Raw genomic sequence first — 26,637 nt, forward strand, 5'->3', positions numbered from 1 at the left:
AGATATAGTTTTCTTTTGGATTTCAGAGAAATTGGCAGTTTCTGCAGCTCTGGTGATGATTTAGCATGGAGATGGGTTGCCTTCAACTAGATAGAGAAAGGCAGATTCCTTAAAAGCATCATATCTCATAGTGGTTGAATTACTCATTACCCTTCAGCACGTCACAGTTCACACAGGACCTCGGGTCATTTTGAGCTCATTTGTTTTTCCCCTAGACAACCTAGTGGGGGTGGGGAAAGAGGGAAGAATTGTCCCTTTTCATAGGTGAAAAGGAGTGATCTGCATAAGGCTATGCAGATAATTCACAGCAGACTCAGGAGTCAAATCCAGGTGTGACCTATTCTGAGAGAAACGAGCTAGACTAGAAAAAAGAATATTTACCTATAGGGATTTTTTGGGTATATTTATTGTATATCAGTTATACCTCAGTACATACCAGCATTCCATTAGTTCAGAGACCTTCTTGTCAGGTAAAAGAAGCTGGAAAGACTGAGAGACTTGTACCATTTCTGGCATGATTGAAAATCCCCCTGGAGGGGGTGGTGTGGTGCCTGAGTAGCTTTGTCAGTTAAGTGTCCAACTTCGGCTCAGGTCATGATTGCACGGTTTGTTTGAGTCCCGTATCAGGCTCTGTGCTGACATCTCAGAGCCTGGAGCCTGCTTTGGATTCTGTGTCTCCTTCTCAGGCCCTTCCCCGCTTGCTCATGCTTTCTCTATCTCTCTCTCTCTCCAAAAATAAATAAACATTAAAAAAATGGAAAAAAATTCTCTCTCTCCCCTTCTGCCCCTCTTCTGCGTGTGTTCTCTCTAAGACAAAAATTAAAAAAACAAAGTCACTAATACCTTCCACTCCCATTCAGCATCTCCAGGCTTTCACTTTGTTTCCACCCACTGTGTGTAAGCAACCAATCTCATTAGTTTCTGGTTTGTTCATTTTCCTCCCCCTAAAGTGTCGTCTTCTTTCTTTTTGCCAAAATAACCAAACTCATGTGTATCTTCTTACTTTTTTTCTCTTACACCAGAGGTAGCATATTATACTCTAGAACTTTGCTTTTTTCACTTAATAACATATTCTCAAGATCACTTCTTTGTATAAATGTCAGTTATACCTCAGTTTAAAAAAATCACTTTATTGTGTGGATGTACTGTGTTTTATTCTCCTATGTATGTTGCTTAGGTTGTTTCCTAATATGATTAAAAATAATGTTGCAGTGAATAAANAATTCTCTCTCTCCCCTTCTGCCCCTCTTCTGCGTGTGTTCTCTCTTTCTAAGATAAAAATTAAAAAAACAAAGTCACTAATACCTTCCACTCCCATTCAGCATCTCCAGGCTTTCACTTTGTTTCCACCCACTGTGTGTAAGCAACCAATCTCATTAGTTTCTGGTTTGTTCATTTTCCTCCCCCTAAAGTGTCGTCTTCTTTCTTTTTGCCAAAATAACCAAACTCATGTGTATCTTCTTACTTTTTTTCTCTTACACCAGAGGTAGCATATTATACTCTAGAACTTGTTGCTTTTTTCACTTAATAACATTCTCAAGATCACTTCTTTGTATAAATGTCAGTTATACCTCAGTTTAAAAAAATCACTTTATTGTGTGGATGTACTGTGTTTTATTCTCCTATGTATGTTGCTTAGGTTGTTTCCTAATATGATTAAAAATAATGTTGCAGTGAATAAATTTGTTCCCTTATTTGTGATAGGCAGAATTTTAAGTTAGCCCTGAAGATTCTTGATTCCTCTTTTACATGGTGTGTATGTAATGTACATTTACATGGTGTGCATGTAATTCCTTCCCCTTGGGTGTGGGTAGGACTGTGAATATGATTGTTTTATATATTAACGACAAAGCTATGAAGAGATATTACAGGTGTAAATAAAATCTCAAATCAGTTGGCTGTGAGTGAATAAGGAAGATTATTCTGAGTGGGCCTGACCTAATCAAATGAGCCATTAAAAGGGACTGGGAGAAATACACCAATTTCTTGAAAACCATAAACTACTGAAACTTAAACATAAAAAAGTATGATACTGTTTATCAGTTTTAACAGATAGAGCTATTCAGGTTTTCTGTTTTTTCTTGAGTGAACTTTGGTATTGTCTTTCAAAGAATTTGTCCATTTTAGTAAGTTAATTTATTGGCATAAAGGTGTTGATAAGATTACCTTATTTGAAAATATGTAAAATCTGTAGTGATGTCACTTCTCTCATTTTTGATGTTGATCATTTCTTTTTTTCTGATTTGGCTAGAGCAGAGATCCCCAAATGTTTTCTTTCTTAAAGGCCAAATAGTCAATATTTAGGCCATATTTGCAGGCCATATAGTCTGAATTGCAACTACTCAGCAATGCTGTTAGAGACTGAACACAGCCATGAACAGTATCCATGGGTGAGGCTTCCAATGAGACTTTCTTTACAAAAACAGGTAGCTGTATTATGAGCCATAGCATGGCAACCCTGGGTTAGAGATTTATCAATTATTTATTGATCTCAAAAAATCAACTTGGCTTCCATTGATTTCCTTTACTGGTTTTCTGCTTCCATTTCATTGGTTTCCATTTTGATCTTTTGTTTTTTCTTGGATTCTGATCTTTATTTGCTTTCTTCTGCTTACTTTGAGCTTCTTTCTTGTTCTAGTTTAAGATCAAAGCTGAGATCACTTGTTTGAGACCTTTCTTTTTTTGTAATATGTTTGGTGCTATAAATTTCCCTAAGAACTGCTTTATTTATCTGCATCTCCTATACTTTGGTGTCTTTTTATTTTCATCTAGTTCAAAATACATTTTCTTTATCCTCTGGGCTATTTGTTTATAATTAGTTTATAATATTTGGATATTTTCCAGATTTAAAAAAATTATTTTGAGAGAGTGTGTGCACACACGAGTGGGTGAGGAGCAGAGAGAGAATCCCAAGCAGGCTTTGCACTGTGAGCATGGAGCCTGATGTGGGGCTTGGGGCTTGAACTCATGAACCCTGAGATCATGACCTGAGCTGAAATCAAGAGTTAGACACTTAGGGTCAACTAAACTTTGACAAAGCAGGAAAAACTATTAGGTGGAATAAAGGTAGTCTCCAGCAAATGGTGTTGGGAAAACTGGACAGCAACATGCAGAAGAATGAAACCAGACCACTTTGTTATACCCATACACAAAAATAAACTCAAAATGGATGAAAGACCTAAATGTAAGACAGGAAGCCATCAAAATCCTAGAGGAGGCAGCCGGCAAAAACCTTTTTGACCTCAGTCCCAGCAACTTTTTTTTTTTTTTTTTTTTTTACAAATAGTAGCAACTTCTTATTCAACATGTCTCTGGAGGAAAGGGAAACAAAAACAAAAATGAACTACTGGGACCTCATCAAAATAAAAAGCTTCTGCACAGCAAAGGAAACAATCAGCAAAACTAAAAGGCAACCGACAGAATGGGAGAAGATAATTGCAAATGACATATCAGATAAAGGGTTAGTATCCAAAACCTATAAAGAACTTATCAAACTCAACACCCAAAAAAACAAATAATTCAGTGAAGAAATGGGCAAAAGATATGAATAGACAATTTTCCAAAGAAGACATCCAGATGGCTAATAGACCCATGAAAAAATGTTCAATATCCATCATCATCACGGAAATATAAATCAAAACCACAGTGAGATAATACCTCACACCTATCAGAATGGCGAAAATGAACAACATAGGCAATGATAAATGTTAGAATGCAGAGAAAGAGGAAACCTTTTATACTGCTGCTTGGAATGCAAAGTGGCGCAGCCACTCTGGAAAACAGTATGGAGGTTTCTCAAAAAATTAAAAATAAAACTACCCTACAACCCAGCAATTGCACTATGAGGTATTTATCCAAAGGATACAGGTGTGCTGTTTCGAAGGGGCACATGCACTCTCATGCTTATAGTAGCACTATCGACAATAGCCAAAGTATGGAGAGAGCCCAGATGTCTATCAACAAATAAATGGATAAAGAAAATGTGGTATATATACACAATGGAGTATTACTTGGCAATCAAAAAGAATGAAATCTTCTATTTGCAACAAGCTGGATGTAACTAGAGTATATTATGCTAAGTGAAATTAGAGAAAGACAAATCTATGACTTCACTCATGTGGAATTTAAGATTCAAAACAGATGGGGTGCCTGGCTGGCTCAGTTGTTTAAGTGGCTGGCTTCGGCTCAGGTCATGATCTTACTGGTTCATGAATTTGAGACCTGTGTCAGGCTCTTTGCTGCTAGCATGGAGCCTAGAGCCTGCTTCAGATTCTGTGTCTCCCTCTCTCTGCCCCTCCTTCCTACTGTCTCTCTAAAAAATAAATAAACATTAAAAAAATTAAAGATTCAAGACAGATGAACATAAGAGAAACAAAAATAAAAAACGGAGGGGGACAAAACACAAGAGACTCTTAAATATAGGGAACAGACAGGGTTAGCTGGACGGTTGTGGTTGGGGGAATGGGCTAAATGGGCAAAGGGCATTAAGGAGGAGACGTTGGGATGAGCACTGGGTGTTATATGTAGGGGACGGATTACTGGATTACTGGATTGTACTCCTCAAATCATTATTGCACTATATGCTAACTAACTTGGATGTAAATTTAAAAACTAAAAGAGTTTGAGCCAGCTAGGTATCCCTAGATTTGTTATTGTTGCTTTAAGTTTAAGTAATCTCTGCGTCCATCATAGGGCTTGAACTCACAACCCCGAGATCAAGAATCACATGCTCTTATGACTGAGCCAGCCAGCTGCCCATAGATTTGTTGTTGATTACTAATTTAATTTTCTAGAGGTCAAAGAACATAATTTGAACTGAATCTCTTTAAACTTATTGAGGTTTGTTTTATCCTTAGAATATTCTCTAGGCCATAAATGTCATGTGTGTATTTGAAAAGAATGTGCATTCTATTTTGGTTGGATGGAGTATTCTATAAGTGGCAGGTAGGTCAAATTGGTGGGTAGTGTTGTTCAGGCTTTTATATTCTTACTGATGTTCTGTTTGTTCTTTTCATTATTGGGGGATGGGGAATGGGTCTCTTTGAAATCTTTAACTGAAGGTTGTTTTTCCTTATGATTCTATAACTGCTTCATTATATTTGAAGGCTTGTTATTAGATGTATAAACGCTTATGATAGTTATGTTCTTGTTTGGCTCCTTTATTATTATGAAGTGACTTTCTTTGTAATATTTGCTCTGATATACTTTGATATTAAGATAGCAATATTAACATTCTTCACCTGCCTTCTGATTTGTGTTGGCATAGTACATCTTTTCCATCCTTTTACTTTTATCCTGTTTGTATTTACATATTTAAAGTGAGTTTCTCAGAGGCAGGATATAGTTTGGGTTTTTGTTTATGGGCCAGTTTTAGGAATTTGTCTTTTAATTTGGGTGTGTAGACCATTTACGTTTAATGTAATTATTGATATGGTTGGGTTTAGGATACCTTTTTTTTTTTTTTTTTAATTTTAACTAGGCTCCATACCCAGTGTGAGGCTTGAACTCAGGACCCTGAGATTAAGAGTCACATGTTCTACTGACTGAGCCAGCCAGATGCCCTGATATTTGGGTTTAAATAAATCTTTTTGCTATTTCTCTTTTGTGTTCTATGTGCCTTTTTTATCTTTCTTTTTTTTGCTTTAATACTTCTTATGATTCTGTTTATCTCCTTCCTTTGTTGGCTTATTATAACTTTATTATATTATTTAAGTAGTTGTTTTAAGGTTTATAGTACATACACCTCTGATTTATCACAGTATCACAGTTTACCTTTAAGTAGTATTGTGCTACTTCATGATTGGTAGGTATTACAATAGCATATTTCATTTATTTCCTCCTAGCCTTTGGGCCATTGTCACATATTATTAATTTTTTAAATTTATTTTGGTGGGGGAGGGGCCGAGACAAAGAGATAGAGAATCCCAAGCAGGCTTCACAGTGTCGGCCAGGAGACTGACGCACGGTTCAAACTCCTGAACTGTGAGATCGTGACCTGAGTTGAAATCAAGAGTCAGATGCTTAACCGATTGAGCCACCTAGGTGCTCTTCCCCCATTTCTTTATTCATCATAAATCCCCAATACCTTATTGTTTTGTTTAAATACACAATAATCTTTTAGGGGCACCTGGGCGGCTCAGGTCATGATCTCACAGCTAGTGAGTTTGAGCGCCGTGCTGGGCTCTGTGCTGACAGCTCAGAGCCTGGAGCCTGCTTTGGGTTCTGTGTCTCCATCTCTCTCTGCCCCTCCCCCACTCATGCTGCTTCTGTCTCTGTCTCTCTCAAAACTAAACATTAAAAAAAAGTCAATTATCTTTTAAAGACATTTAAATAAGAAAAATATCTTTTATATTTACCCATGTTGTTACCATTTTACTTTTTTTCTTTCTGCAGACCCAGATTTCCATGTGGTATCGTTTTCTTTTTGCATGAAGGACTTTGTTGTGGTGCAGGTTAGCCTGTGTTCTTTCAGCTTTTTCTATGTCTGAAAATGTTTTTATTTCTTCTTCACCCTTAAAGGATTGTGGTAAAATACATCTAATGAAATTTAACATTTAAAAAAATGCTTACTTTGAAGGGGGATGGGCGCAGGAGGGGCAGAGAGAGGACAGAGGATCCAAAGCAGGCTCTGTGCCAAGCAGGCTCTGTTGGGCTTGAACTCACGACCCCAGCCAAAACTGGACTCTTAACAGAGTCTTAACAGACTCTTAACTCCACACAGACGCCCCTAAATTTAACATTTTAATTATTTTAAAGTATGCAATCAGGTGTCACTAAATCCATTCACAGTGTTGTGCAATCATCACCACTGTCTTGTTCAGGAATTTTAATCTTTAAAGGAAATACCATACCCATTAAGCACCCACTCCCTAAGCATTAACCTGATTTGTCTCTAGGTACTTGCCTAGAGTATTTTCTCCTTCACTATTTGAAAGGTACTTTTGTCAGCTATAGAATTCTAGGTTGATAGCTTTTTCCCTCCCCGTACTTTAAATATGTTGCTCTGCTGTCTCCTTGCTCATATTGGTTCCACTGAGAAATCTGCCATCTTTATCTTTGTTCTTCTGTACATAATGTGTCTCTGTGTGGGGTGTTTTTAAGATTTATCACTGATTTTATACAATTTGATTGTGATGTACCTTGTATGGTTCTGTGGTATCCAGTACATTCACTGTTGTTCTGCAGCCATCACCACCAATAGTTGTTTCTTGTGCTTTAGGTTCGTTAAACTTCTTGCATCTTTATAGTTTTCAAGTAAATTTGGAAACATTTTCAGCCATTATCTTCCCCCATTTTCCTTCTCTTTGGGGAATTATTCTCTTGTATTATTATAGGCCAAATGAAGTGCCATATCTTTTTTTTTCTTTTTAAATTTTTTTTTTAATGTTTTATTTATTTCTAGGAGAGAGAGAGAGAGAGACAGCATGAGCAGGGGAGGGTCAGAGAGAGAGGGAGACACAGATTCTGAAGCAGGCTCCAGGCTCTGAGCTGGCAGTCGGCACAGAGCCCGATGCGGGGCTCGAACCTACGAACTGCAAGATCATGACCTAAGCGAAAGTCGGACGCTTAACCGACTAAGCCACCCAGGCGCCCCTGAAGTGCCATATCTTATTGATACTCTTCACTTTTTTGGATTCCTGTTTTTAGATGGATCATTTGTATGCTTCCAAGGTCACTAAAACCTTCTGCAGTCTCATCTTTTGGTAATCTATCCAGTTTTCACCTCAGACATTATAGTTTGTATCTCTAGAAGTTCAGTTTGGGTTGTTTATATTTTCCATGGTTCTACCTAACATGTTCAGTGTTTTTTTCCTAGTTTTGTAAACCTATTGTATAGAGTAGTAACTGTTTTAATGCTCTTGCCTGCTAATTCTATCATTGTACAATTTCTGGGTCAGTTGCAGTTGATTTTTCTGGGTGCTGTTTTGTTGTTTCTTTGTATGACCAGTGGTTTTTTTTAATTGGATGCCAGACATTCTGAATTTTACCTACTTACATGTTGGGTATTTTTGTATTACTTTTTTTTTTTTTTAAAGTAGGCTCCATGCTGGCATGGAGCTTGAAATCACAAACCTGAGATCAAGAATTGGACATTCAATAAACTGAGCCACCCAGGTGTCCCATGTATTTCCTGTATTTTTGAGCTTTGTTTTTATATATGGTCACTTGGAGACAGCTTGATCCTTCTGGGTCAAACTTTGAAGCTTTATTAGGTGGGACCTGAATAGGAATTGGGCTAATTTTGCTTCACTACTAAGGCAAAACCAAAGTCCCACACGTTATAAAGTTTTCTATATTGGCTAGGAATAGAAACTATTTCCTGTTCTTCACCAGCTCTAATCCTTTTAGCTGGTTCTTTTCCCAGCCTCTGGCAGTTTCCTTATATGCTTCAGCTTATCAGTCTTCAGTTGAATACTTGAGGATTCTCAAGAGGTCTGCAGAGCTCTCTATACACCTGTTCCTCTCTAGTACTCTGCCCTGCAAACTAGCTGCCTTGGTTTCCTTGGATGCTTTGTTTTCTGAACTCTGGGAGACTGTTGAGTTCAACCTTGGGTTTCCCCTCCTCTTGCTGGTGTCTGAAAACTATCCAGGCCATAAGCTGGGGCAATAGGAGGGCCCACCATATTTATTTTCTCTTCGCAGTTTGGTTCTTTATTACTTGAGAACCATACATATGTAGGTTTTTTATTTTAGTTGTTGAGGTGGGGAGTGTAAGTTTGGTTTTTGTTCATTTATTGTGATTAGAAATGTCCTGAAAGCATTTTTTTTCCAGATTATTATAAAGCCTAATGCCATTCTGATTTGTAATTTTTCCCCTTGAAGCTTTTTAGGATGTCTGTCCTTGGTATTTTTAAATTTCCCCATGTTGTAAAGTGATGTGGAATCTTTTTCCATTCAAAGAGCTGGACACTTAGCATTTTGTCTGGAAACTCATGACCTCTTGTTTTTCAGAAATTTCTTATATTATTTTGGTTATGTCTCTCCTATTTTTTCTCTTTGCAGAATTCCAGTGATAGTAGGATGTTGATCATCTTAGACTGATCCCTTTTTCCCTAAAAAAATTTTTTTTAAATGTTTATTTAGTTTAGAGAGAGCACACATGCATGCAAGCACACGTGAGCAGGGGAGGGGCAAGGAAAGGAGGCAGACATAATCTGAAGCAGGCTCCAGGCTCTGAGCTGTCAGCACAGAGCCCATCGTGGGGCTCGAACTCACAAACTGTGAGATCATTACCTGAGCCAAGTTGTATGCTCAACTGACTGAGCCATCCAGGCACCCCCTCCTTTTTCCTTTCATTCTTTTTGCCCTATGGGAGATTTCCTCAACTTTATCCTTTCATCTTTATATTAAATGGATTTCTGGTATTTCCGACCTTTTATCCTTTCCCACAGTCTTCCCCCCCCTTAACAGATGTAGTAATTTTTTTTTTAAGTTTATTTGAGAGAGAGCAAGTGAGAGAAAGAATCCCAAGGAGGCTCTGACTGCAGCATGGAGCCCAGTGCAGGCTCGATCTCGTGAAACAGGAGATCATGACCTGAGCTGAAATCAAGAGTCAGAAGTCTAACCAACTGAGTCATCCAGGTGCCCCAAGATTTTAAGTAATCTCTATAGCCAACGTGGGGCTTACAACCCCGAGATCAAGAGTCACACACACTACCAACTGAATCAGCCAGGTGTCCCTGCAGTAATTTTTTTTTTAAGCTTTTAAGTAATCTCTACACCTTACATGGGGCTTAAACTCACAACCATGAGACCAAGAGTGACATGCTTCGCCAACTGAGCCAGGCAGGTGCCCTAATATANGTCAGCCAGGTGTCCCTGCAGTAATTTTTTTTTTTTAAGCTTTTAAGTAATCTCTACACCTTACATGGGGCTTAAACTCACAACCATGAGACCAAGAGTGACATGCTTCGCCAACTGAGCCAGGCAGGTGCCCTAATATAGTACGTTCCCATTCACATACTTTGTGCCATAGATGTTTATCTTGTTCTAGTCTGTATTATCTATTTTTGTTTGGTATTTCATGTTACAGACTTTTCCTGATCTGTTTCTTGGCTGTCTGTATCTAAGACTAGGGCACTAAACATGAGAAGCTTCTTTAACTGTTCATGTTCACTGGTGTTTTCACTGCGGAGCCCCCACTGTCGGAATTTATAGGTCTTATTTCTGGTTTAGTCCTAAAAAGTGTCTTCGTGCTGTGTTAACTCAGGGTGGGGCTGGGGTCTCAGCTGCTGAGATTGATTCTCCCAAATAGGGCTTCTGGCTTTCTGCAGGGTGGTGGGCTTGAGCTCCTGCTTCCTACATGAATTTATAATCCTTGTTTTTTTCTTGGCACGGGGGCCTCTAATTCCTTCTTCCCTTTGGGACGTTTTGGTTTTTCCAAGGGAAGTACGATGAGCTTGCTTCCCATGATGTGCTCTTAGGTCATTTATTCTTTCAGAAGCTGTCCTTTCAGCTGAAATTCTTTTGGTTTTGTGAGGATGGAATGTATGTTTTTCCTGATTTCTTCATTTTGATATACTTTTTCTTGGCACGGAGGCATTGGGATCTTTTTTTTTTTTTAAGTAGGTACCACCACACCCAACGTGCGGCTTAAACAGAGGTCAAGAGTCACATGCTCTACCCACTGGGCCAGCCAGATGGCCCTGGTGTACTTGTATTTTTTTTTTTAATTTTTTTTTTTAATGTTTTATTTATTTCTAGGAGAGAGAGAGAGACAGCGTGAGCAGGGGAGAGTCAGAGAGAGAGGGAGTCACAGACTGAAACAGGCTCCGGGCTCTGAGCTGGCAGTCAGCACAGAGCCTGACGCGGGGCTCGAACCCACGAACCGCGAGATCATGACCTAAGCGAAAGCCGGACGCTTAACCAACTAAGCCACCCAGGCGCCCCTGGTGTACTTGTATTTTTAAGAAACTATACATACGGTAGAGCATCCCTACAGAAAAGTGCACGGTAGCATGTAATTCACTGAACACCTATTTGTCACCACCACCCATATCAAAAACAGTACCAGGACACCGGAAGACCCCTCAGTCACTGTCCTCCTCTTTGGGATCCAAAATAACCATAATCTTGACATTTTAAGATTTTTTTTTTTGTGACTTTCAACATTTAAATGAACTCATACCACGACGTTCATTTTATGAACTTCCTTTTGCTGAACACTGTGTTTCTGACTTACCCGTAGGTTGCAGGTAGCAGTTTGCTTTCCTTCCTATATGGTATTCCATTGTGTGCCATAACTTTTTCTACTTCAGACCTTCAACCTCTTTCTAGTTTTGGTTATTATTATTGCTGCTCTGAGTATTCTTACATATGTCTTTTGGCGAATACTTGTGTGTGTGTGTGTTCTGGTGGATTTACACCTAGGCGTGGGATCGCTGGTCTGAGGGGTGGTGTAGTGCAGAGCACCAGTTTCCAAAGTAGTTGTAGTTACATCCAGAGCAGAGTTCTGTTGGTTGCACGCCTTCCACCAATCCTGGTATTGTTTTTCCCTTTCGGGGGTGGTTGTATAGATTTTGTGGTGATTTTAATTTGCATTCCCCTGATGACTAGTGAGGATGAATGTCTTCTATTATTGGATAGTGTAACTTTGAATATACTTTAAGAAAAAACTCAGCCATCCTGGAGAGCAGGCAAATCCTTGCTGTGCTCAGCCGGTATCTCCAGTCAAGCATCTCACTCCCCAGCTTCTCTTGGCTGTGAGTGGTTGCTCTTGTGGTTTCTAGCACCCTGAGGGAAGTTGTTCCTCATCCAGGAGGACTCTTTCTCTTCCTATAATAAAGACATTCAGTGGGACACTTCCCCTAAAAGAATTAAGTGTAGGAAAAGTAGGGTCAAGAGAAGAACTAAGTAGGGCTGTGTGAGGACCCCTCCCCCACCCCACCCATGGAGCAGGAGGAGGTGATGAGCATGCCCGGGAGGGTGGATGCTCCTGCATGCAGACCACAGGGCTCCCTCTGCAGGGGGCAAGGACAGCTGTGCACGAAGAGGGCAGAACGTCGACCTTAGGAAAGCAGCACTAAGTCTGTGTCTTCTCTGCATTTCCCGTTTGTACAGTAGTTCTAAACCCACTGTTGGCTCCCACCCTCTTCCAGTGCAGTGATCCACTTGAGGAAAACCCTCGCCCTGGCGTAAGAGTACAGACTAACTCCAGTATGATGAGGGGCCAGAACATGCAGTCCAAGCATGTCAGCCATTGAATCTTGTCAGTGAGTAGAGGACCACGCAACTCTTACGGTAAATCAAAATTAGATGAAGGTTATTTATTGGTGCGATTTTTTTTTTTTCCTGTAGTGAGCTTTCTTTACACAGCAGTGGTGTAAATAGCATCAAACTGAATGAAAACTTTGTTAAATGCAACCATAAATAATTATAATAAATATACATCAAGTAACTTTACAGCACACGTTTTTTTAGGGCCAAGGTTTGGATCGGTCTGGACCTCTCAATGTGCTCTCTGGGAGAAGCGGTCGTGTTAGCAGCAGACATCTTACTCACAGCTGTCATCAAATCAAGTGATGGGCCAAAAGCAGCTTCCCAAACCCCCCTTGGGGAGGTAGCTAACAATTCTGTGTCCATTCAAGGGATGGGAAGGATTGGAGGGGACCAAGAATTTAAAAATACAGAGAGGAAGAACCACTTCTAATAATCCAAAGGCTCTTTCGCTATGCAGAAATGAAATAAGAGGATCCTTGTCAGGACTACATCCTGGTCTGGCCCCCAGGCAACGGGGCTCTGGCCCCCAGGAGGCAGCAGCCAACCATCTTCCTTCCAAGCAGGGAGCCTGCGTGCAGGTACTCCTCTCCAGGCAGGACTGCCCCTGCATCAAATGTAACTGATGCATCCAGTTTTAGCTTTTCCTTAGGTTGGGGAGTCATTTGGATATGGTCCTTAACGCATTTCCTAAGAATAAGAGGGAGGAGATGGATGGTAATGGCTCTAACTCTAAAATCCATACATCTTTCCAACAGGCCAGGGCCACAGCAGAGAAAGGAAAAGCACAGCTTTCTCTCCCCAGCATGCACACTCCAGAGCCTTCTAGTCAGCACTCACTCAGAACCTTCAGTATTCACAATATTATACAATAAATACAGTGATGCAATTCTAGAAGAACCGGCAAGGCCCAAAATGACAGTGTCCAACAAGCTGGCATATGCTGCTCTTGAACAAAGTACCATCGGACAAAGACCTGTTTGGGGCACAAATGCACTGGGGCAGCAGGTGAGCCTGGAGCAGCTCCACCCTGGCACACACGCTCATGTGGGGTCGCGGGGGGGGGGAAGGGGCGGGCCTGGCCAGAGGGGCAGAAGGGCCCCACAGTGGTCCTTGGAAGGTCTTGGTCACTGAAGTAGACCCTGAATTGAGCAGAGCACCTCAGTCAGTCTCTTTAAAATGGGCATGTGGCCCTTCTGTTCCTCCCGTCACCAACACTGTGGTGAGGAAGGGCCATTTCTGAGTACGAAAGGGGGGTAAGCTTGAATCATGTGCTTTCCTGTTCAGAGTCTCAGAAAAAGGCCCCCCTCGAGCACTGGCCCTCTTCCTCTGGGCTTCCTGAACTCCTGGAGCTGGGACACGCCTCGCTGTGAACTAAGGTCAGAACGAACCCTTCGGGCTCCTGAGGAACACTCAGCAGAAAACTGTCACATCGGGGACCCAGGAGAGATGGAGAGCAGAGGGCTGTCTTGGGGGGGAAGGGACGGGGCAGCCACTGGGGTGCTTTTCCTCTGAAAAACCCAGACCATGAACAAGGTTTGAAAGCTGGAAGATTAGCACAGAAAGCTCCCTGTGTGTCTCCCACGTTGGCGTAACTGGCCCAACCCTTTCAAGATGGAAGGCGGCCTGCGGGAGCTGCATCAACCATCAACTCCAGCTCAAGGCAGGAGGGGCAGGGCCACAGACCTGTCTGTGAAGATGTGCAGAGACAACAGGATGCTCTGTGTGGCCGTAGGTATCTCACCACCACCTTCCTGCTGGCTGGTTCCATGATGTGGAACTGGGGCCTTAATGGCATCAGAATCCGGTGACCATGAGAGACAATGTCCAGGAAGATCAAATGAGACACAGGCTGCCTGGGAACTAAACTATCCTACAAACATACCACAAACAGGTGTAAAAGAACCAACCCATCACAAAACATACAAATACAAAAGGTTAAGTCTTCCAGGAACTCCTGGAACGTGGACAAAAGTTTGGAAAAGCAAAATGTCGCCAACTCCTCACGCAGGGCCCGGAGGGATGTGCCCTCAGTGGCAGGCTTCCCAAGCCGGCGGAGCGGTGCCTCGGTGACGGACTAACTCCAGGGATCCCTCCCCTCAGCCACTCAGGGGGTCTTCACGGTAGTGAATGGCACAACGAAGTTTCTCCAGCATGATTTCCAGAGAGGAGTACTGGGGAAGTTTGATCATGAACATGCAGGTCTCCACTCGGATGTAGCGAGAGTCTGGGGAACCTGCAAAAAACAAACAAACAAACCGCACCAGGCCAGTGTTAGAGGCTGGGCTCCGATCCCAGGGTCCCTGCTCTCAGGTTTGCTTCTTCGAGCAGCTCTAAGCTAACGAAGGCCCAAGCAGGAGGAGGTAGGGCAAGAGAAGGTTCCGGAGGAGAAAATGGCAGACGGAAGTTGGACGGCACCGGCGCCAGAAGGCTGACCTGAGGGAATCTGGGGGTAAACATGTTTGTTCAGCCAGCAAAGGGTCTTGTTTTGTTATTTTCCTATATTTAGAAGTTGGAAAATTAAAATATTTCTAAAAAGCCCCTTTAACTTTTTAAAGTATCAGAATCTAGGGGCGCTTAGGTGGCTCAGTTGCTTGCGTCCGACTTCAGCTCAGGTCATGACCTCACAGTTCTTGAGTTCAAGCCCCACACCGGGTTCACTGCGGTCAAAGCAAAGCCTACTTCAGATCTTCTGACTCCCCCCGACTCCTCCCCTGCTTCCACTCTCTCAAAAATAAAAAAAAACATTAAAGAATGATGAATACTTTAAAAAAATCAGAAAAGAGATCAACTTTGGGTCTATACAGACTCCTGGCTAAGGTGAGGTTTTTTTTGTTTGTTTGTTTTTGTTTTTTTTTTTAAATTTTTATTTCTAGGAGAGAGAGAGAGACAGCATGAACAGGGGAGGGTTAGAGAGAGAGGGAGACACAGACTCTGAAATAGGCTCCAGGCTCTGAGCTGGCAGTCAGCACAGAGCCCGACGCGGGGCTCGAACTCACGAACCGCGAGATCATGACCTAAGCGAAAGTCGGACACTTAACCAACTAAGCCACCCAGGCGCCCCTAAGGTGAGGTTTGAGAGGCACATGACGACCCCTTCCCCTGTGCAGGCATGTCCCCCATTTACATTTGGGCTCAGCTGTCCACTGCTGTCCCTCCCCCCTGCAGGGCTCGGCAGCCCCCAGCTCCCCACGGAGAGAAGTGCCTGTGTGTCCCACTCAGAACACAAGGGGAAGGCGGTACCTGCTGTGCCATCTGGGGGAGCAATCTTCATGGGGTAGGGGGGCACGTGGGCTGTGTCTGGGCCCCCATCTTTGCAGGGGCAGGTGAAGGGGATGCGTTCCTGGTTGCAGGCAAACTTGATGAACTTGCACAGCTCCTCCTGTGTGAACATCTCCAGCGCCCCCCAGAAGAACTCGATGTGCTGGTCTGTCTCCATCAGCCCCACCTGGTACATGGTGTGGGCCTGGGGAAGGAAGGCCCCGGATGTGAGCGGCCCAGGCCTCTGCTCACCCAGTACCGCCCCAGGCCCGGCTGCTGCAGCGGGGAAACGACGGCCGTGGGACACAGGTTAGGAGACCACGACAATGACAAAGGCGGCAGAGGCAGCCGTGCCGGTGTCTGCCCCGTGGCTGCCGCCTGGATACCGTGCCCAGAGCAGAGGCTCCGGGCGTGTTACCCGTGAGTACACCGGACGGGTCCTGTCACCGTGCCCCCTAGATGGGAAGTCACTGGGCAAGGTCTGGCCGCCGGCAAGAAGCCAGCCTGTGAGGCCGGGGTGCGGCTGAGCAGCGGTCTTCACCTCGGGACGCGGCTTAAGACACGGGCTGTGACGCGGAGGGGCACGTGAGGGCAGGGCGCTGGGACACACGGGGCGCACCCGCGCAGGCCCCCGGCCACCGACCTTGAGGAACTCGAGGTTGATGTAGGGCAGGCCGCAGGTGCGCAGCTCCATCTCCAGCGGGCTGAGCGTGGTGAGCAGCTGCAGGGGGATGATGGCGCCCAGGCCTGCCCGCACGGCCGTCACGCACTCGGGGTTCTGGAGCTCCCGCAGCCGCAGGCCCCGGATGGCCGCCGCGTACATGTCCTTGTTCTCCCACCTGCGGGCGCCGGGGGCCCCGGCGAGGGGNCCTGCCACCCTTCCTGGCGCCCCGCGTCCTGCCGCACGGCCTCCCCGCCCCTCCCCGCGGGCACACACTCACGCCACGGGGATGTGCCGGCCGCGGCTGCACAGCTCCACCTCCTCGCCCGTCATGGTCAGGTACGTGAACCTGCAGCACGGCTTGGGACCCTCGGGGCTCTCGGTGGCCAGGTGCTGGGAGGCGATCTCGGCACACAGGGCCTCTAGCTCGGTCTCATCGTTGATCTGGAGGGTGGAGGCAGATGGACGGTAACTGCCTGTCCTGCTCCCAAGGTCCCGGCGAAGGCGGAACCCCAACCTCTAGGTGGGCAGACGCCAACTACTGGTTTGCACGGAGACTACGCTTAGCCACTACGGATGTGCACGTGGCACAGGCCTGGCCAATGAGTTTGCCATGAGTTAGGGGTTGGGCCAGGCCACATGAGACTCTGGCTAATGAAATCTTCCTGTTACCAGTTAGAAGCAGCAGCTCACTGTCACTGATGTGGACAAGACTGTAAGATGGTACATCTTAAACTACTAGGGGGCATCTGGAAACCAATTACTGACATTATTTGAGCTCCTGGATTCAGCCTTGCCTGAAGCCAAATATATATTCATATTTAGCTTTATTTTTTACATTTATTTTTATTCTTTTTAACATTTATTTATTATTGACATATAGTGAGAGACAGAGCACGAGCGGGGGAGGGGCAGAGAGAGAGGGAGACACAGAATCCGAAACAGGCTCCAGGCTCTGAGCTGTCAGCACAGAGCCTGATGTGGGGCTCGAACCCACAAACTGTGAGATCATGACCCGAGCTGAAGTCGGACGCTTAACCGACTGAGCCACCCAGGCGCCCCATTTTTTACATGTTTATTATTGAGACAGAGACAAAGAGCGTGAGCAGAATCCGAAGCAGGCTCTAGGCTCTCAGCTGTCAGCACAGAGCCGGACACAGGGCTCAAACTCACGAACCATGAGATCATGACCTGAGCTGAAGTCGGAAGTTTAACCGACTGAGCCACCCAGGCGCCCCAGTCCACATTTCGTTTTAAAAGCAAATCATTTAAGGGGCGCCTGGATGGCTCAGTCGGTTGAGCGTCCGACTTCAGCTCAGGTCATGATCTCACAGCGTGTGAGTTCCAGCCCTGTGTCCAGCTCTGTGCTGACAGCTGGGAGCCTGCAGCCTGTTTCAGATTCTGTGTCTCCCTCTCTCTCTGCCCCTAACCCACTCACATTCTGTCTCTGTTTCTCTCAAAAATAAACAAACATTAAAAAAAATAAAAGCAAGTTATTTAAAACACAAAAATTAGGGTCTACAAAACCCTAATGTACCTGCTAGGCTACCAAGGAGATGCTAGGATCTGGCCCAGAGAAGAATAAACTTGTACTTCTGGGATGTTGAAGGTGACCGGTACAACTACCAGAAGTTCTGAATATTCTTCCCGGTTTGTGTGCCCCAACCTTGGTGTGGTCTGCTATCCCGACGCCCTCTGTGGCTTTGCGCATGCCTTCAGAAAGAAGGCTCAGGCTGGGGCGCCTGGGTGGCTTAGTCGGTTAAGCGTCCGACTTTCGCTTAGGTCATGATCTCGCGGTTCGTGGGTTCGAGCCCCACGTCGGGCTCTGTGCTGACTGCCAGCTCGGAGCCTGGAGCCTGTTTCAGTCTGTGACTCCCTCTCTCTGACCCTCCCCTGCTCACGCTGTCTCTCTCTCTCCTAGAAATAAATTAAAAAAAATTAAAAAAAAAAAGAAGGCTCAGGCTGGATGGTCTCTCTGGACACTGTCTCACACCGAGACCCTTGCTGCTACCCACAGCCCTGGGAGGGCTTCTCAAAGCAGTGCCGGGCAGGCATCCAGAAATCCCCGGCCCGAAGGGGCGATCCTGCTTTGACCTTTTAGATCCCTGCTTCTGCTGAGAAGCCAACCGCTAATCCAGCGCCCTGGCGCTGGCTGCCCTCAATGGCGGCTCAGGGGAGGACAACGGCGAGCCTGGCAACGAGGCCCCTCAGAGGGCCCAAGTTGTGTCCTCCTCCAGCTGGGGTTCCGGCTGAGAGCGGACAGCCTGCTCCCCTGTGAGCACGGGCGACTGGTGTCCAGGGGGAGGCCTGGGGCAGAGGCACCTCCACACTCTGTCTCTAACTTGAGGAGGCTTTTCAGCCGGAGAGGCCTAGCTTCCCCTGGTGGCTCTGTTCCCAGCCCGCCCACGAGGACTCGCGCACACAGCCTTTCTGATAGGGCCTCACGTATCGGGAGAACCACCTGGAAGCTTCCTGTGGCTGGGGCGAGAGCCCAGAGCCTGGCCCACGGCAGGCCTCCATGACTGCTAACCGGTGGACAGACCCGAATGGCTCCCATGGGCCCAGCTGGCAGCCTGAGCGCTGACCACACCCCTGCCAGGGGGCCGGTCAGACATGGCCGAGCTCTCGCTACCTCTTTGTGTCCCCAGGCACGAAGACGACAGCTACGTCCCCAACTCTGTTCCTGACCAATCCCAGGTGACCCCCAAGAGCCGGTCTCCCTTGCTCTAAGGCCCCGAAATCAAGTTTTTGTTTTTGTCTTTGTTTATTTTTGAGGGGGGGAGAGAGTATGGGCAGGGGAGAGGCAGAGAGAGAGAGAGGGAGACACAGAATCTGAAGCAGGCTCCAGGCTCTGAGCTGTCAGCACACAGCCCGATCGATACAGGGCTCGAACCCAAGAACTGTGAGATCCTGACCTGAGCGGAAGTCGGGTGCTTAAACGACCTAAGCCACCCAGGTGCCCCCAACCAAGCTCTTAAAAGTGAAAGTGGGGACTCCTACAAGTGGGCCTCCTACCACTTTGACACCCCTGCCTGCTCAGTCAGCTGCCGCGAACCCTTCGCCCCTGTGTCCTCGGGAGGCCCAACAGGGCGTAATAGTCACCCCCGGTCTGCTGCTGTCAAGCCAGAGAGGCTTCTGTCCCCACAGAGCAGGCCTGGCAGGGTCGATGCACGTTCCTGAATGTTCTCTGGGACATCCCAATCGGTCTCTGGGGGCAAGACTCTGAGGGTTTGGAGGCCCAGCAAACGGCAGGTCACAGAGGCAGCCGTGAGCCCCGGGGACACCGCTCTGGAGTTCTGCTGTCCCCAGGATAAACGCACTATTCACTTACGCTCTCAAACTTCTTGACATAATTGTAGGTGAGTATGTCTGCTTCCTGCAGGTCTTGATCAGGGTCCAGGGGCTCACCCACCAGTGTCTTCCAGAAGGAAGGCAGGAGGTCCAGGGGAAGAGGGACATCTGCTCGAATTGCAACGCCCAGCAGCTGGCCCAGGAAATGCAGCAGCTGCTCTTCCCCGTACGTGATGGGGCTCGGGGTGAGGATGTACTTGCCCTGGAGACAGAGCAGAGATGCAGTGGCCACCGGGGCCTGTCCCCCCCCACCCCCCACCCCGAAGAACACGTGTGCCAGGCCACTGCCTGGGACTCGGCTGTCTTACCTTGTTCTTGTTGACGGCCGAGCTGGGGCACAAGAGCAGCAGGGACAGTGAGGAGCTCTGCAGCTCTTTACACACCTGCCACAGGAAGTGCCGGAAAGAGCCACCTGCGGGACAGATGGAGGCCGGTGGGAGTCGGGGACCCGCCGGCCCACCCGCAACGGCAGCTCCTTCGCCAACCTGAACGCAGCTCCAGCTGAGAGAAAACTCGCCTGACGGCCGGGAGCCCCGGGGTCAAGTCCTGCTGTGCCACTTAACTGGCTGGGGGGCCCCCAGGTAATCACTTCCCAGTGACCCCTCCGTCAAATGGGGGACAGTCACCGTACCTACGTCGCAGGCTAGTTTCAAGGATTCAGAGAGACGGGATGCAAAGCCCTGCGCATCTCGCACGGCCGTGAGCTGACATAGATACGCGGGCTCGTTTAATCCACGTCTGTCGCTCCTGGCTGTACCAGGAGCGGGGCCGCCCGTGCCACTCGGCGCTGCCCCCCCACCCGGGCCCAGGTGCCCCGTGTCTGTCTGTCCAGTGAGCAGCGTCGGCTGAACAGCCCGACGCATGAACACCTGCAAAGGGCAACGGGCGATTATCGGCATCCCTGCTGCCGTCATCTCGATCGTGCCCGCGGTTTTCCTGCCGCCGCCTCTGTGGCCGCGTCTCCTCTCCCCTGTGCACCCGTCAGTGCCCTGAGGTCAGGAAGCCCAGAGGACAGCTGTGCGTGCACACTCCTCGGTAGGAGCCGTGCAGAGGACGTGCTTGGGGACAGATGTTCTCACTCGACATCCACGGAGAAGCGGGAGACCCGGCCTGCTGCAGCCGCCAAGGGCTGGGCTTGGGAATCAGAGCGACCCGGCGTGGAACGCCAGCTGGCTGCCTGACCTCGGGGAAGCTACTTAGGTTGGCGGCGTCCCAGTTTCCCCATCAGTCCGGTGGGACGAGGCCGGTCTCTCGTGCGGTTTCGGTGCTGTGAGGAGTGGAAGGTGTGAGCGTGGGCCTGGCACGTTCCGCGCTCACTCGGTAAGAGCGGTCCCGAGAGGTGGCTGGTGCGCCCAGAGCGCGCCACGGTGCCCGCTGGTGGCCCTGGCCGGGCCCCCAAAACCTGCCCCCGGGCCCGCGTGGGAACCGGCGCTTGCTGGGGAACCTCAGCCCAGAGCCGTCCCAGGTCGGGTTCGCTGGTCAGCACTCAGGGGACGCCCTTCAGTGCTGAGTGGACACAACAGAGGCACCCTCGGTTTGGGTCGGCCCCTCCCCCAGGAAGGGCAGCCGGGCTCAGAGTGTCGATGCGTCCCATGGGAGACGGGGGCACCGAGAGCCCTTCGGTCGTCCTGGCTTTGCAGAGCAGGCTAACGAGGACACAGTCTTGCCAGTGGGGGAGACTGTGGGCAGTTTAGGCTAAAAATAAACCCAGGAATGCTGTCGTTTTCAACACAGCCTCCACCTCGAACTGGCTGCAGAGCCCGGCGGGGGCCGCCACTTACTGGTGCCGTGGACCTCTTCCCCGGTGAAGCGGATGTTGAAGGCGTAGGTGGGGTCACCGCCACTAGCCAGCTTGACGCAAAGCTGAGACGAGGGCACCGAGGCCAGCTGCCTGGCGGCCTGGCAGAAGTAGGAGTTCTCAGAAGCTCTGATCTCCCCTGGGAAAGAGAGGAACCAGTAACCACCCCCAGCGCCTTCCTCTGCTTTTCCAGCCCAGGACGGACACCTTGCCCGGCCTGCGCCGGCCTCTCGGCCCTCTCCCTGCCCCTGGCTCCACCGCCTTGCCTTCTCTCTGCTTTTGGAACGTCTTGCGTGCCTCAGCCGTGTAGCTCTCGGCCTTCCCTCCGTCCCCGGGGAGAGCAGGGGGTCCTCCCTAACTGTGCTCCTCCGTCCTCTCCTCCCATCCGTGCCCTTCGTGGTGTGTGTGGGTTCACAGGCCATGGCAGACTCCTGGCTGCCTCCCCGGGAGCCATCCCCCCCTCTTCTCCGATGCCAGAACCCCGATTCTAGCAAGCCCACGGCCACCCGAAGTGGACACTTCCCACCTCTCCTGCAGTTAGGTGTGGCCACGTGGCAGGCCTCTAGGGAGTGGGGAGCGAAGGCGAGACCCCAGGAAGCGGGGAGCTCCTCCCCTTGCCCTTGCTGCCCAGAAGACAGGCTCACTAGGGGACCCTGAAGGTGGGAGGCACACGCTGGGGCACTCGAGGAGAAAGACGAAGCAGCCAGATGAGCATCTGGATTCCCTTCTTAGAGGATTCTTTTCTGTGCAAATCAACTAGATCCTTTGTTCGATCATGGCTATGTTGTATTTTCCGCTCTGTGGAGCTAATTTTACCTCCCACGATCTCCAGGGGGTCCAGTGTGATCTCTGGAGCCGCATGGTCAGCCGTCCTCTGCGCGGTGGCATTTAGCACCCGATTCATGACTGTCACCTTCGTGTCGTAAAAGATGAGCCCTGCAGGGAGGAGTATGGGAGAGAGGCTGGGATGGGGCTGCTTCCTTTCCTTCCCTGTGACCCTGAGGCCTGGCGGAGGACACGCTGTCCCCTCTGGGTCTGTCTAGTCTCTTCTGGGACGCCCTGCAGGCCCGAGGCACTCGGGCGCCACGGTCATGACTTTCCAGAAGACGTGTCCTTAGCAGCTACCCAGATGGTAACACGTGAACCCTGACTCTGTCACGCTCGTGCCCAGGAAACACCTAGTTGGCAGAAATACATAAAGTACAAGGACGTTTGCTACAGTGTTTTCTGAAATGGCCAACGATAAAAACCCAGAAAATGAAGATGCAGAACAGAACGTATGCTAGCATACCCACTTTTGGTTTTTTAAAAGAAATTGTGTATGTCTATTCATATGTGAACAGAAACGTCTAGAAGGACAGACAGGTACTCAGCTGATCATGATGATCATCATGATCATCTCCGGAATGTGAGAGGGAGATGGTTAGTCAGAGCCTTACATATTTCTATATAACCTGAAGACTTTTTGTTTTTAAGCTTTATTTACTCATTTAGGTAATCTCTACCTTCATCATGGGGCTTGAACTCACAACTCAGATCAAGAGCCGCGTGCTCCTCAAACTGAGCCAGCTCCGAAAAACGTTAGTAAATTTAATATTTCAGAGAACTACTGAAGGAACTGCTCCTGGCTGGAAGGGCTGGGGACACACGTAGGTCGCGTGCGAGACGGGTCTTCCCGGGCAGCTGTGGGCTCTGGCCCAGCGGGCGCGGCACTGACCTTTGGCCTCCTTCAGTAGGGCGGCGATGCTGTGGGCAAACATGGGGGTCTGGCGCAGCTCCACCAGGGGCAGGAAGAAGGTCTCCAGCGTGGTGTTCAGGGACTGGAGCAAGGCGAAGCGCAGGCGAAGGCTCTCGATAGGCACATCTCNGCACACAGGGGGGACCAGGGGGCTCCCGCAGGGCACCCCTGGCACCCCGAGATGCCAAGGCAGTGTGCCCCCAACCTGCCTGCGCCCAGGCCGAGCAGGAGCAAAGGGTGAAGGCCCTGCCTGGCCTGGAGGCTCGGGCTCTTAGGGAATCCAAGGGTCCCTCCGCCTGTCTTCAGGGCCTTGCCAGAACTGCACCCTGTGCGGTTTTTAATTTTCGATTTTGCAATAATTAGACTTCTAGGAAGTTGCAAAAACAGTACAGAGTCCTGTGTACCTTTCATCTGCTTCCCCAAAAGTGACCTATGTCATGAAGACCAGAACATGGAGACCCTGGCACATAGTCTTACTTGTTCGTCCTCACATTTGTCTCCTCCCCAGCTGTGACAGAGGGACACTGGGACAATGTATGGGTCACGTTTACCTTCAAAGTATCGGGAAGAGCGCAAAGGCCCAGGACAGTTGTCTGACCAAGAGTGAACAGACTCAAAAGCCGCCGTGGTGCGCATGCGCACAGCAGGCCGAGGGGCCACCTTCCAGGGGCGGACTTATGGAGAACGTCTGTTTGTGCGTGCACTTAATGTGTGCTCGCGCATCCCTAGCTTTTAGTAAAGACGCCCTGCTCTCTGACAACGGCTAATGCCTCTAACGGACGCGGACAACTCTGACCCTTGCTTCCTGCCGACACCAGGGCAGCACCCACTGAGCCCTCCGGGCAGGGAGCCAGGCGGGCGCCCGCTGCTTCCTTGCAATGAGCACACAAGGAGGCCTTACAAAGCGTAATGCAGCCACGGCCCCAGCTTCGTGCCTTCCTCTCCCTCTTCTTCGNTGCCCTCCGGGCAGGGAGCCCGGGCGCCCGCTGCTTCCTTGCAGTGAGCACACAAGGAGGCCTTACAAACTGTAATGCAGCCACGGCCCCAGCTTCGTGCCTTCCTCTCCCTCTTCTTCGCTCNCGGAGCCACGCCAGGAGGCAGAGGTGTGTTTGGGAGGGCGTCGCTTTAACCGCAGCAACATCACACGCGACGCAAACGCCCACGCTCCGGGACCACGGAGCCCTCCACTGCAGTAACGCGAATGACGGAAGAAGGGAAAAGGCAGCTATCTGGTCTGATCCCACTGCAGCACTGAAAAAACTCTACCCCCAGAAAATGTTGGGAGGCACGTTTCCTGAAGGCCGCCGGGCACCAAATCACTGTGCCTGCACAGACTGCATGGGGTTTTATTACCTGCGCATGTCCTTAACCTACAAACATTAAGCTGTTCACCCGAGGGGGCAGGCAGGCTGGGGGGTGGATGGGTGCCTCTAGCACAGCACAGCACCTCAGGAGGGCCTACCTGGGGGTGGGGGCAGAGCCTCTCAGGGCAGGCCGCCTCTGTGTTACCCACGCAGGGCTTGGAGAGCGAGCTTCCTCTGCCGGGACCCCCTCTGCCGGGAGGGCCCCCTCACAGCCCCTCCCGGCTGGCTGCTCTCCACAGGTGGGGAAGGAGGCCCCGGAGGAGGGAGCAGGAGGGAGCGCTCTAGCCGTTAACAAGCGTGGCCTGGGAGTCCGTCTGTAGTCCAGGCCGCACCCTTCCCACTTCCAATGCTCTCTAGTCCCAAACAGGGGATTCTACTTTTCAAAAGCCCCCGAGTCCTCTCTCTCCTACTGGCTTACAAGCCAGGAAACCCGTTCCTGCCACCATGATGCAGGCCCACCGGGTCAGATTCGGAGCCTTCCATGAAGGAGCAGATGACGGTGCCAAGCAGCTAACAGCTTCTGAACCCTGGAAACGGCTTTTTAAAAGAGCGCGCCGTTCCTTTCCTGACACCTGGCACGCCCTGCTGTGTGCGCAGGGGGTGAACGCAGAGTAGGGTAGGGAGGTGTCTTCCGGGGTGCAAACACCACGCCTGCCGGGACTCCCTTACAGCCAGAAAGGGGACACCAGCCTTGTCTGGCCCTGGGGACCTGAGAGAGCAGAGACCTTGCTGCGTTCCTACCTGGGAAGGAGGCAGTGTGGGCGATGGAGACCCGGAGACAGAGTAGGACTCTGAGGAACAAAGGGTCTTTGGAAAGAGAAATCATCCCTGTTGGGAATGAGGTGTGTCTCCCTCCCATTCCCAGTTAAGTTAAAGGAGGCCATCAGGGCGGGGCCCAGACCAGATGACCAGCATCCTCATCAGAAGCAGGGAGGCGGCGGGGACGCCCCCGCACACAGGCAGGCCCATGTGAGCGCAGTGAGAAGGCGACCATCCATCAGTAAGACAAGGACAGAAGTCAGGATCCTTGACCCTTGACCTCCAGAACTGTGAGAAAATGAATTTATTGTTTAGAACAGAGTCTGTTTCCAATTGGGTTCTAACACCCACTTTAAATATTATGAAAAATTTGAAAATAACTCAGTAGGCATTAAGAAAGACAGACAGGTTCCTTGGAAGGATTTCTTGGGAATAGATCTGGTAGCTGAAAACAATTTTTTTTTTAAAGACAGAAAGAGAGCATGAATGAGCAGGGGAAGAGGGGGTAAGACAGAGAATCCCAAACAGTTCCATGCTCAGTGTGGAGCCTAATGCGGTAGGGGGGGTGGGGAGAGTCGATCCCATGACCCTAGGATCATGACCTGGGCCAAAATCTGGAGTTGGACACTCAACTGACTGAGCCACCCAGGTGCTCCTGAAAACAATTTTTATACAAGGTATTGACTGGGCTGAGGGACAACTTCTTACCTCTCAAAGTGAAGGTCATAACCACAGGATAAAATCGCCCTCCAGACGCTACGGATGTCTTGCTTGGCTCGATCGATGACAAACTTGTGAAATCCTTCCAAGGTCAGATACTTCTCCTCAGGGACTGATGGAGAAGCGTTCAGACCGTTAGGCATTGGGAAGAACCTCCCGGGCAGGGGCGTCTCTGGCAGGACCCAGTCCACATAGTGCCCCACCTCCCGGCCCTCCGGGCTCTGTCACTGACTCCGCACAACCTCCTACTTCACAAGGTAGGGGAGGCACAGCTGGACTCTTCTCCAGCTCCGCTTGGGCCTTTATGAAGCTCAAGTTCTAATGCCCAGGTTAAGTGCCTTCTGGAAATGAATTTCTAAGCTGATCTCCAGATCTTTGCTTTCACTCACGTCATCTACAACTCACCTTGGGTGCATGGTATTCTGGGAGCTACTATTCTAACCTCCATAAATTCAAAGATGGCACTGAGGCCCTGCCTAACCTAGACCCCAAGGGAGCCTGGCCAGTCAGGCAAACACCGGGATGCTGGTCGCAGGGGCCTACTAGTGCCCAGGCCCAGTTACTCATTCACCTTCTTGTTTTTTGGTGGGTGACTTCTCTGGGTCCTTCTCATCTGGCTTGCTCTTTTCTGGGGACTTTGGCTTCACAGTTGGCTTCTTCTCACTTAAGGCGGTCCTGCTGTAGCCCAAGCCGTTGCAGTCAGAGTTCCCGTACCCACACCGTGCCTGACAGAGGCCTCGGAGATCCTCCAACACGCATTAGTTCAGAC

At 48.8% G+C, this 26,637-nt stretch overlaps 1 protein-coding gene across 1 annotated transcript in view; it reads right to left on the bottom strand.

The window, feature by feature from the left end:
- Positions 1–12,240: 12,240 nt before the first annotated feature.
- HECTD4 (HECT domain E3 ubiquitin protein ligase 4) overlaps positions 12,241–26,637 on the bottom strand; it is a 139,656-nt gene continuing 125,259 nt past the window's right edge. Inside the window, exons 65-78 of the mRNA XM_077747960.1 lie at positions 26,440–26,546; positions 25,857–25,980; positions 24,535–24,670; positions 23,822–24,212; positions 23,577–23,699; positions 23,005–23,193; positions 22,104–22,223; positions 21,271–21,426; positions 19,798–19,901; positions 19,470–19,691; positions 16,419–16,582; positions 16,121–16,316; positions 15,460–15,682; positions 12,241–14,452 (exon numbers count right to left, since the gene is read on the bottom strand). Coding sequence (XP_077604086.1) covers positions 14,316–14,452; positions 15,460–15,682; positions 16,121–16,316; positions 16,419–16,582; positions 19,470–19,691; positions 19,798–19,901; positions 21,271–21,426; positions 22,104–22,223; positions 23,005–23,193; positions 23,577–23,699; positions 23,822–24,212; positions 24,535–24,670; positions 25,857–25,980; positions 26,440–26,546 — 2,392 coding nt within the window. The 3' untranslated portion in view covers positions 12,241–14,315. The remainder of the gene's footprint in view (positions 14,453–15,459; positions 15,683–16,120; positions 16,317–16,418; positions 16,583–19,469; positions 19,692–19,797; positions 19,902–21,270; positions 21,427–22,103; positions 22,224–23,004; positions 23,194–23,576; positions 23,700–23,821; positions 24,213–24,534; positions 24,671–25,856; positions 25,981–26,439; positions 26,547–26,637) is intronic.

This window comes from Crocuta crocuta, unplaced genomic scaffold (genome assembly GCF_008692635.1).
Source record: "Crocuta crocuta isolate KB4526 unplaced genomic scaffold, BGI_CrCroc_1.0 scaffold29, whole genome shotgun sequence".
Classification (NCBI taxonomy): domain Eukaryota; kingdom Metazoa; phylum Chordata; class Mammalia; order Carnivora; family Hyaenidae; genus Crocuta; species Crocuta crocuta.